The sequence below is a fragment of the Enhydra lutris genome, unplaced genomic scaffold, assembly GCF_002288905.1.
Source record: "Enhydra lutris kenyoni isolate GAN:26980312 unplaced genomic scaffold, ASM228890v2 scaffoldscaffold39, whole genome shotgun sequence".
Taxonomy (NCBI): Eukaryota; Metazoa; Chordata; class Mammalia; order Carnivora; family Mustelidae; genus Enhydra; species Enhydra lutris.
Genome location: NW_019154123.1, coordinates 28,990,112 through 29,002,507, shown reverse-complemented (window position 1 = coordinate 29,002,507; position 12,396 = coordinate 28,990,112). Strand labels below are relative to the sequence as shown.

Genomic DNA, 12,396 nt, shown 5'->3' with positions numbered 1-12,396 from the left:
TTTAAAACTGTCAAAGTTCATTATTGTCATTAGTCATAAGTTAGACAGAAATTTATTTTTAAACAAATACACTGTCTTCCAGTGATACATCTTCATTATCTGCCTATTGATTTATTAATTACTCAAGTATAACTGAACTTTTAAAAATCATATTTAGTTTCTTTAATGGAGAAGGGATGATATCTTTTTTTTAAATATTTCATTTGTGTGAGAACAGAAGTTTGCTACTTGTTTAAAATTCTCACATATAGTTGGTCTTACATATGAACTTTATATAATGGCTTTATGTATTTTTATTTGATTAGACATGTAAAATTCACTAAAAAGCTATTTTATGCACCAGTGTAAATATCAGTCTTGTTTCTTTATTATGCTGCCTTATCTGTTCAAGACAACAATGAATATTTGTAACACTTGTTTTGTGAACTGAGAGTTGGTGTCCTGATTATGACCAGATATACAGACAGCCAAGCTGCTGCTTATATGTTGAACTGAAAAAAAAAAAAAAGTTGTTATTTTTTAATTGAATTACCCATTTTTATATATACTCATATAGAAATGGAAGAACTACCTTGCTCAGTGGGAAGCCTGCTTCTCTCCCTCTTCCACTCCCCCTACTTGTGGTCCCTTTCTCGCCGTCTGTCTCTCTGTCAAAGCTAGTCCTAAAGAGTGATAATTAAATAATGATGGTTGTCATCTTTATAGGCATAGATAGCTTTCCTTTTTTCATCTATTGAACTAATAGAACATTGTGAAAAAGTGGTTTATCCTTGCTAGTTCAGCTCTTTCCATAAGGTTCTATTTCCATTCCCCTCTTCTTAGGCGACTACAATTACGAATCTTGTTATATATTTCCAGCCCATGTTCATACTACATAGGCTGTTCATATGTCATTTATCTATGTGTTTTTTAAAAAGCATTTGTGATTCAGGGCACCTTGGTGCCTCAGTTAGTTTAGTGTCCAGCTCTTGGTTTCAACTCAGGTCTTGATCTCAGGGTTATGACATCCAGCCCTGCATCAAGCTCCACACTCAGTGCAGAATCTGTTTGAGATCCTCTCTCCCTCCCCTGTATGCACACGCTTTCTCTCTCTCTCTCCCTCTCTCTTTCTCCTTCTCTAATATAAATAAATTTAAAAAAAAATTTTTTTTTTTTTTTCAAAAAGGCATTTGTGATTAAAAACTTCTTACAGGGTCACCCGGGTGGCTCAGTTGGTTAAGCATCTACCTTCAGCCCAGGTCATGATCTCAGAGTCCTAGGATCCAGTCCTGCATCTTATTCTCTCCTCACTGGGGAGCCTGCTTTCCCCTCTCCCTCTGCCTGGCTCTATGCCTACTTGTGTCCTCTCTGTCAAATAAATAAATGCGATCTTTTAAAAATAATAAATAAGTAAAAATAAATAAATAAAAACTTTTTAAAGAAATTATTTTTACCTATCATCTTTTCCGAAGTCCTTGCCATCAGACTATCCAACTTACTTTAGTCATTGAAGATTTTAGTGCCAGGCCCATTGTCCTTGCTACTACTGTTCATATTGTCATTCTTGGTGGCATCCAGCCACAATTCACACTGATGACTTATTCAACAGTCTGGCCTCTCTGTTTCTTGATCTCTTTCTTCCTAACTATCCTGCCCTCCACTCCACTTCAAACACATGGTTCCATATAATAATTTAGAGCTTATCATTATCAGGGTACCTGGGTGGCTCAGTCGGTTAAGCCTACAACTTTTGATTTTGTCTCAGGTTGTATTCTCAGGGTTGTGGAATAGAGCCCTGAGTCAGACTGTGTGCTCAGTAGAGAGTCAACTTGAGATTCTCTCTCTTTCTCTGCCTCTACCCCTTCCCAGCCCCATGTACTCTCTTCTCTCTCCCTCCTTCTCTATCTCTGATAATTATATCTTTCGATGTTTTCATTATCAGTGTCTTCACTACCTCAGTTTTTTGACTGCCTACCTCAGTTCATTTATCCCTATTCTAGTAATTCATCCTCATTTTGACCTTCCATTCTTTGACACTACAACTTGATTGCCCTCTTGTGTCCCTATCTGTCTATGTTTTTAGCTTAACTTCCATTATTTGTTATGATACTCTCTCCGTTGCATATATCTTCTATTCCTTTGCCCCCCGCAACTTCCTCCTTTTCAGAATCCCAGCCAAGCTTCAACCTGCTGTCTTCCTTCATTCTTGCTCCCTAAAAAACAGAACATCACTGGAGAGAAGTACAAAACTGTAGCTTAAGTTATGACCATAAATTTCAGGTGGGGTCATACTCTTGTGGTTGTAACCGAAATATAGATAATAACCAAAATAGGGCACCTAGAAATAAAAGTGGGTTTCTTACGAAGGGAAAAAAGTCCATTAGATCTAAAAGAGAACATAGTTTCTCTGCTGACATTATAATTCTCATTCTGGTATATTACAGGTTTCTCACTTTTAATTTATATTCTTTTCACCTGGAAGGTCTCATTGAACTTCTGACTTGGTTACTGATCTCTTTCCACTTTTACATCAAGTCCTTCCACTTGGCTTCTCTTCTAAATCTTGGAGGGCTTGGATCATTAACCTTGATACCAAAGGACAAAATATTAGGCTTCCTTGTTTTGTAGTTCTCTGGGGAATCTTTTCACTTAGGATTTGCAGTATAGGAAATAGTGTTGTTTTATCTGATCTTCTTTAGGGTTGTCATTTCTTTGATAAGAACATTAATTTTTAGTCCCTGCTGTGTTGAGATATTATGCCTTACAGGTGAGAATGACTCTTCCAGAAAAGATCCATTGAATAAAGACACAGTCTGCACAGATATGAGGGGGAAAGTACCTTTTCTGGTTTGGGCAGTTGACCAAAGTTCTTGTCCTTTCGCATTTTGTTGTCATTGTTCCAACCATAATTGATGATGCGGCAAAGAAATTTGAGTTCAAAATCAGTAAACCATAGACTTTAAAGGGCTGGTGATTATAGAGGTTCACATGAGTTTCTTGCTTTAGAGCAACATGCCAGTTTCCTTGAAAATCACAGATGTTTTTGCTTATCAAAGTCCAAAGGGAAGACTTTGGACTTCCAAAGTCAAGAGCCATAGTAGAAAGCCCTTTGGCTTGAATGCAGAAGAGCATCTTAAATGGGAACTAGACAGAAAACAGTTACTGTTGGACACTGCAAACCTATAAAATGAAAGATACACTAAACTTCTAAGCCCTATACTATCAATAGACATTGTAACTTTTTCTTTTTTGTATGATTAGAGAGGGAGATGTACACATGCCTATAGAGCATGCATTTTTTCCAATATGCCATGATTTCATTTATTACCAGTTGTCTTTTCCACAGGTCACTTCATTCCTTTTACCTCTCAAGCCACTATAATAATTTGAACTAGTGAGCCTTGCATTTTTATACTCCTGATTGTGTTATAATGCTTTGTGCATAGAAGACAGTAGTATATAGTGAAAGAAGAGACTGATGGTTAAGTAATATATATTACAGCTGAATTTTGAAATGCTTTTTAACTTTATCATAAAGCCTCAGGAAGTTAAATATAGCTTTCAGTGTGTTTTGATAATGATGCAAATAATTCAGATGTGTTGTGTTTTTAAAGCTACAGCTGAAATGTGTTGCTTACCTGAGTAAGGAATAGCTTTGTAATCTTCTCTTTTTTGTTTTATAGAGAGAGAGAACGCACAAGTGCAAATAGGTGAGGGGCGGTGGGGGTGGGGAGATTCTTAAGCAGACTCCATGCTCATCATGGAGCCTGACATAGGGCTTGATCTCATGTCCCTGAGATCATGACCCGAGCTGAATCAAGAGTCGAGCACTTAACCTACTGAGCCACTAAGGCACCCCTATAATTTTCTATTCTTAGCTCTCACTAGAATTACAACTTATGACATTTACTATTATTAAAAGGAACCAAGGGATAGTTTCGCTTATTTTTTATTTTTGCTTCTTACCAGGTTTCCATTCTTTTATGGATAATTATACGGATGCCTGGATGGTTCATTTAGGTAAAGCATCCAACTCTTGATTTTAACTCAGGTTATGATCTCAGGCCATGGAATTCTGCCCCACGCCCACTCACGTGCATGCCTGCACTCCTTCTTTCTGAAGATTTTATTTATTTATTTACAGACAGAGATTACAAGTAGGCAGAGAGGTAGGCAGAGAGAGGGGTGGGGGAAGCAGGCTCCCCGCTGAGCAGAGAGCCCAATATGGGGCTCGATCCCAGGACCCTGAGATCATGACCTGAGCCAAAGGCAGAGGCTTTAACCCACTGAGCCACGTAGGTGCCCCACTCCCTCTTTCTAAAATAAATAAATCTTCTTTAAATAAAGCATAATTATAAATTGGGCTGACAGATCTGAGCCAGTGTCAGAGCATAGAGGTTGTTGTTTTTTTTTCAATAGACTTTATGTTTTAGAGCAATTACAGATTCATAACAAAATTAAGCAGAGGGTACAGAAATTTCTTACATAGCATCTGCCCCCATCCATGCACAGCCTCCCCTATTATCAACATCCCTCCCAGAGTGAGATATTTGTTACAACTGATGAACCTATATTGCTACATCTTACCCAAAGCTCACAGTTGACATTAGATTTAACTTTTAATTGTATATTCTCTGGGCTTGGACAAATATATAATGACCTGTATCCACCATTATAGAACATACAGAGTAGTTTCACTTACTTAAAAATCCTATATTCTGCCTGTCCTTTCTTTCCTCTTACCTGTAGAACCACTGATCTTTTTACTGTTACCATAGTTTGGCCTTTTCCAGAATGTCATATAGCTTGTATCATACAGTATGTAGCCTTTTGAGGTTGGCTTCTTTCACATAGTAACATGCATCTAAGGTGTCCCATATCTTTTCATGGCTTGATAGCTCCTTTCTTTTTAGTGCTGAATAACTCTTTGGGTGTACCACAGTTTATTTATCCATTCACCAATGGAAGAACATCTTGGTTTCTTAAAAATTTTAGAAGTTATGAATAAAGCTGCTTTAAATATCTTTGAGCAGGTTTAGGTGTAGACATAAGTTTTCATCTCCTTTTGGTGAATACCAAGGAACATGATGGCTAATATCATATGATAAGAATATATTTAGTTTTATAAGAAATGGCCAAACTGTCTTCCAAATTGACTGTACTCCAGCCGTATAGTATGAGGGTTCCTGTCATTTCATATTCTTAACAGCATTTGAGGTTATCATTGTTCAGTATCTGAGCCTTCTAATAGATGTACAACAATTTTAATTAGCGTTTTCCTGATGACATATGGTGTGTGGAGCACCTTTTTCATATTCACCACCTTTGGTCTTGGTGAGGTATCGTTAAGGGTCTTTGGCACATTTTAAAATTGAGTTGTTTTCTTACTGTTGAGTTTAAGAGTTCTTTGTATATTTTGGCCAACAGTTCTTTATCAGGTGTGTCTTTTGCAAATATTTTTCCCCCAGTCTGTGTCTGGTCTTTTATTTTTTTATTTCTTATTTTTTTAAAGATTTTATTTATTTATTTGACAGACAGAGATCACAAGTAGGCAGAGAGGCAGGCAGAGAGAGGAGAAAGCAGGCTCTCCACAGAGCAGAGAGCCCTATGCGGGGCTTGATCCCAGGACCCTGGGATCATGACCTGAGTCAAAGGCAGAGGCTTTAACCCACTGAGCCACCCAGGTGCCCCAGGTCTTTTAATTTTTTAGATAGTGTCTTTTTCAGAGCAGAAACATTTTAATGAAATCTAGCTTTTTTATACTTTTTTTCATGGATCCTGCCTTTGGTGTTTTATCTAAAAGGTCACTGCCAAATCTGGAGTCATCTAGATTTTCTCCTGTGTTATCTTCTAGGAGTCTTATAGTTTTGTGTTTCATGTACAGGTCTGTGATCCATTTTGAGTTAATTTTGTAAGGGTTATGTCTTGATTCTTTTTTTTTTTTCTTTTGCATGTGGATGTCCAGTTGTTCCAACACCATTTATTGAAAAGACTGTCTTTGCTCCATTATATTGCTTTTGTTCCTCTGTCAAAGATCACTTGACTATATTTATCTAGGTATGCTTCTGGTCCATTTCATCTAGGTTATGAAATTTGTAGGCATAGAGCTGTTCATAGTATTTCTTTATTACCCTTTTAATGTCCCTAGGCTCTGTCGTTAATGTCCCCTCTTTCATTTCTGATATTAATGATTTGTCTTCTTTTTCTTAGCTTGGCTAGAGGATTACCAATTTTATTGATCTTTTCAAAGAAGCAGCTTTTGGTCTTAACTGATTTTTACAGTTGATTTCCTGTTTTTTAATTTCATTGATTTCTGCTGTAATTTTATTCTTTCCTTCTTATTTTGATTTGTTCTTTTTTAATTTCATAAGGTAGAAACTAAGATGATTCATTTTAGATTTATAGTATTGAATGTATTCAGTTCTATAAATTTCCTTCTTAGCTCTGCTTTCACTGTATCCCACAATTTTGATACATCATGTTTTCATTTTCACTTGGTTCAAAATATTTTTTAGTTTCTCCAGAGTTTTTTTTTTTGATCCATGTATTATTTAGGAGTGTATTATTTAATCCCTACTTATTTTGAGATTCTTCAGCTGTCATTTTGTTACTGATTGCTTTTCATTCCGTCATGATCTGAGAGCAGACATGGTATGATTTTTTTTTTTTAATTTGTTAAGTTGTGTTTTATGGCCCAGATGGTAGTCTGTCTTGGTGAATGCTCCATGTGAGCTTAAGAAGAATGTATGTTCTGTTGTTGGATGGAGTAGTCTATAGGTATCCACTATATCCTGTTGATTAGTGATATTGTTGAGTTCAGCTATGTCCTTACTGATTTTCTGCCTCTTATATCTGTCCATTTATAAGAAAAGAATGTGGATCCATCTGTTTCTCCTTGCAGTTCTGTCATTTTGGCCTCACATAGCTTGACAGTATTGCTAGATGCATACATGTTAGGGATTGTTACATCTTCTTGGAGAATTACCCTTTTGTCATTATGTAATGCCCTTCTGTATCTCTCATAACCTTTGTTTATTTTGAGTCTTCTCTGTCTGGAATTAACACACTTACTCCCACCATCTTCAGTTAGTGTTAGAATGGTAGTATCTTTCTCCTTCCCTTTACTTTTCACCTCTATGTGCCTTTATGAAGTGGCTCTATTATAAACAATATATAATTGGGTCTTGTTTTTGATCCACTCTGATAATCTTGGTCTTCTAATTGGTGCATTTAGACCATTGATGTTCATAGTGATTATTGATATAGTTGGATTAATATCTATTATATTTGTTACTGTATTCTATTTGTTGTTCTTGTTTCTTTGTTATCCACTCTATTTCTGTCTTTTACAGTTTTACTGAAACATTTTATTCCATTTTCTCTCCTTCCTTAACAGTTAAAGTCTCATTTTACTTTATCAGTGGTTGCCCTAGAGTTTGCAATATACATATCAACTAACACTATACAGCTTCACAGGTAGTGTAATTACCTTAAAGTAATCCTAATTCCTCTCTCCCATTCCTTGTACCATTGTTGACATTCATTTCACTTATACACACATATATACATAAGCATATATAGTTGAATACAGTGTTCCTGCTGTTACTTTCTGAGAAGTTAAGATGTAATTCATATCTTTGTACCTCTATCAGTATAGTAGGTTTTTTCCCTGTGACTTCTTTTTTTTTTTTTTAAAGATTTTATTTATTTATTTGACAGAGATCACAAGTAGGCAGAGAGAGGGGAGGAAGCAGGCTCCCTGCTGAGCAGAGAGCTCCATGCGGAGCTCTATCCCAGGGGACAGAGGCTTTAACCCACTGGGCCATCCAGACGCCCCTCCCTGTGACTTCTTTTAAGATTCCTCTCCTTCCCCACTACCTTTTTCCTCTTCTTTGAAAAGGATATTTCTATGTGTAATTTTCTTGGCATTTGACCTACCTGGTGTTTTCTGACCTTCCTAGATATGTGGTTTGATGTCTGATGCCAGTTTAGGGGAATTCTTAAGGTCATTATTATTGTTTCAAATATTTCTTCCATTCTTTCCTTCCATGTTTGGTATTCCCATTTCATAAATGTCACACCTTTTATAGCTGCCTCACCGTTCTCGGATATTTTGTTTTAGGTTTCTTTTGTTTTGTTTCATTCTTTTTTTTTTCTCTCTTTGCTTTTCAGTGTTAGTGGTTGCTATTGGGATATCCTCAAGTTCAGAGATTCTTTTCTCAGCCCATCAAAGGCAGCCTTCATTTCTGTTAACAGTGTTTTCGATGTCTAGGATTTCATTCTGTTTCTCTTAGAATTCCCATCTCTCTGCTTATTGCTCATCTGTTTTTGCATAATGTCTGTCCACTAGAGCCATTAACATATTGATCATTGTTGCTTTACTTTTTTAAGGTTTATTTATTTATTTATTTTAGAAAGAGACAGAGAACAGGGGGAAAGGACAGAGGGAGAGTGAGAGAGAGTCTTAAGCAGACTCCACACTGAGCACCAGCCTGACGTGGTGCTCGATTTCATGATGCTGCGATCATGACCTGAGCCAGAACCAAGAATTGGACACTTAACTATCTGCACCCAGGCACCCGTAATCATTGTTCTAAATTCCTGGTCTGATATTCCAAAATTTCTGCTGTATCTTGAGTCTGTTCTTATACTTGCTCTGTCTCTTCCAACTGTGTTTTTGCCTTTTATTATGTCTTGTAATTTTTTTCTGATAGTCAGGCATGATGTATTGGGTGAAAGGAACTGCTGTAAATAGGCCATTATTAATACGATGATAAGGTGTTGGAGAGGGAAAGTGTTCCTAGCCCTGTGATCAGGTCTCAAGTCTTTTAATGAGTTTGCACCTCTGGAATGTAAGCTACACAGTGCCTCTCAGTATTCTCACTTCCTCCCTTAGGTGGGATAGGATGACTAGAATGGACTGGAGTTGATTATTTCCCTTACCCCAGGTCACTGGTCTCTGATAAAACCCTAGCAGGTTAGGCTTTGATCATTTCTCCTGAGGGCAGACTCTGTTATGAAAAACAGAATGCTCTTGTATATTTGAAAATGGGTTGTGTTTTCCCTTCTTCCTGTCAGTAGCATGAGGAGATTTTTCTCCACTATTCTCTGTGAGAGCCTGGTAGAGATCCAGGAGGTAAAACTCACAAATGTGTGGGCTCCCCCAATAACAGGGTCCCCCAGAAGTGTTTTTACTGGCCCATGCTGAACCTCCAGTGATTTGCCAGTTACAATTCAGGTTTCTCTATCCTAGCACTAGTTCCCACAGAGTTTTCTGCTGTGGTAAGTTATAATTCTCTGTATTTGCCTACCATTTTCTCCAGTTTGGGGGCAGGAGTTTGCCCTGTCATCCCCCTTATCCTAAAGGTCTAAGAAGACTTGAATTTTTAGTTTGTTTAGCTTTTTAAGGTGTTGTTAGAACAGAGTGATGACTTCCAAGCTTCTTACATGCCAAACTAGAAGCCAGAAGTCCCTTAATTATTGTAAAATTTTGTCGAGCATAATCTTTATGAACCTGTTTTTAAGCTTTCGGTTTTCATTATTCACAATTAAATTTTAAGTAATAGAAAGTTTTTTAAACTTAACCTGCAAAATGATGTCTCAGAAAAATTAGTTCATTGTACTTTGGATTTTGTATTACAGTCTTTTCTAGGACTGCCTTTTAAATGACACTTCTTAGATTTCACCGTGCAAATCAGTTAATGTAAAACTCCTTTTTAGTTCTGTTTTTTTAAGAGAAGACAAACATGATAAGTTTGCTTACTGATCTGAATATCTATACTAGTTTTTACTAGTATAGTAAACTTGAGCTTGAGCTTGTCTAATTTTTTATAAAGTTGAGCTTGTCTAATTTTTACCTGGTCTTTTCTACCAACTTACATAAATAAATGGATATGAATTATACGTTAACTAACCTTAAAATTGATAATTCACAAATGCAGTTCTGAATGGCTCATTTCACTTAAAGTGCTTTTTACTTTATTTTGAAGCTGCTTCTCAACCTGTTGATAACCATGTTAGCCCATCTTCCTACTTGGGCCATACACCAGCATCACCAGCCAGATACTCACCTGTTTCAAAAGCAATGCTTGGAGATGATGAAATTACAAGGTAAGGAACTGAACATTTGTCCTTTGTAAATAAAGCCAACTGTTAGAAGAAGTTGTAATCAGCCAAGTAAGATAGCCCACAATTTTCAGGACTAAAAGATTTTACTGACAGATAATGAACTTAAACCTAAATTTTTTTCATTGGAGGGTTCTTTGAGGAGGCTGAAAAAAAAATTTTTTTTATATTCCAGGGGCACCTGGGTGGCTCAGTGGGTTAAAGCCTCTGCCTTTGGCTCAGGTTGTGATCTCGGGGTCCTGGGATCAAGCCCTGCATCAGGCTCTCTGCTCCGTGGGGAGCCTACTTCCCTTCCTCTCTCTCTGTCTGCCTCTCTGCCTACTTGTGATCTCTGTCAAATAAATAAATAAATAAATTATATTCCATATACATCACTGCCCTTTTTAAAAACATACTACTTTTTTTCAGAAATGGTTAATTGTGCTTAGAAATTATCATAGATAAAACTAAGTTAAGAATATGCTATGTATATTTAAAACTAACTTTTCATATATCCCTGTTTAACATATATCATAAAATTTTTTATAGCAGTAATTTGATTCATGTTTAGAATTCAGTAACTGATTATTTTCTTTCCTTGATATGTATCCTTGATATCCTCACTCCTAAGATTTACCTTAATCTGATTTTACTATTTTAAATAAAGTTTGGAAATCTGTCGTTTTATTCCCAAAGAACTCTTAAGTATGTGGGAAAAAATAAGTGAAAAGTGTTTTAGATCTTTTACAGATTATTTACTATAGTAATAAGGATGTTATGTTTATACAGATTGCTTTATAATTTGTACAAGTATTTCATATTATAACATTTAACATTAAATGTCTGCCAATTAATGTCTGTTTTATGTTTTTATTAATTGTATTATTGTTGGCGTTATTATTTTTTGAGCTTTCAAAATTGTAATTGTTCTTATCAGATTCCTGACTCTAGGCAAGGATTCTTTAAGGGCAGATAGGAAAGGATATTCATCTATGTCCTTTTTTTTAAGAGTTAGCAACATTGAAAACTTAATTTATAGGGGCACCCAGGTGGCTTAGTCATTAAGTGCCTGCCTTTGGCTCAGGTCATGATTCCAGTGTCCTGGGACTGAACCCCATATGGGGCTCCCTGCTCAGCAGAAAGCCTGCTTCTCCCTCTCCAGCTCCCCCATGCTCGTGTTCCTTCTCCCACTCTATCATAAAGAAAGAAAATCCTTAAAAAAAAAAAATTGTAAATATGTGCTCAGTAATTGTGTTGGGAGTGAAAATTAGCAGAAAAACCGGTTTTTGTGATATCTCTTTGTGATATGAATTTCCAAGACTGTTAAGTCTTTAGGCTGTTCTCCTATGCTGATCTGGCAAGGCTTTGTTGTTTTCTAATAGTGCCAATTATAGAAATAAAGAGGAAAAATAGTTAATGGCTTATCCAGTCTTTAATTTCTACATATTTTTCAAACTAAAAAATATGTTATATTGGTATCTTGATTGCTGTTCCCCATCTTTTTTCATTCTATATCTCTTCTTTATTAAAAAAAGTCCATTTTATTGGACTTTTTTGGTATTACACAAGTCTGCCTGTTTTGTTTACTTTTATGTGAAAATCGGTTGGTTGATTACTACATATGCCTTCCTGAAACATGTGTTTTAGCACTCCCTTTTAATAATTACACAACTTTGTCCAGATATGAAGTACAAAAAATCTTTACCCTCACATTAGAAGTTCTCCACAATTTGACCTAAGCAATCTTTCAGAGGTTATCTCACATTACCAATTTTAAAAAAGGAAAAGAGGACACCTGGGTAGCTTAGTTGGTTAAGTGTCTGTCTCCAGCTCAGGTCATGATCTCAGGGTTGTCCTAGGATCTAGCCCCGCTTCAGGCTCTCTGCTCAGCAGAGGAGTCTGCTTCTCCCTCTCCCTCTGCACTTACTCTCTCAGTCACTCTCTTTCTCAAATAAATAAGTAAAATCTTTTAAAAAAATAAATAATATCAAATTATTAAAAAGGAAAAGAAATCCCAACATACAGAAAATTGATGATTCTAAAGTTCATTTTATTAACAGCTTTATTGAGAGATCATCCACATATCATACACTTATCCCATTTAAAATGTAAACCCAGTGATTTTTGGTATATTACATTATTAATTTTTTAAGGACTCCTTTTTTAAAAAATTATTTATTTATTTATTTGACAGAGTACAAACAGAGGGAGCAGCAGAGAGAGGGAGAAGTAGACTCCCACTGAGCAGAGAGCCTGACGGGGCTTGATCCCAGGACCCCGGGCTCATGACCTGAGCCAAAGCCAGATGCTTAA

The 12,396-nt window shown here is 36.3% G+C and overlaps 1 protein-coding gene across 6 annotated transcripts in view; it reads left to right on the top strand.

Moving 5' to 3' along the window:
- Positions 1 to 12,396, top strand: part of LOC111155042 (discs large MAGUK scaffold protein 1) — a 263,035-nt gene that overhangs the window by 172,358 nt on the left and 78,281 nt on the right. For all 6 annotated transcript variants that reach the window (XM_022515066.1, XM_022515065.1, XM_022515064.1 and 3 more), the window contains one exon: positions 9,969 to 10,089. In XM_022515066.1, the coding sequence (XP_022370774.1) occupies positions 9,969 to 10,089 (121 nt within the window). The remainder of the gene's footprint in view (positions 1 to 9,968; positions 10,090 to 12,396) is intronic.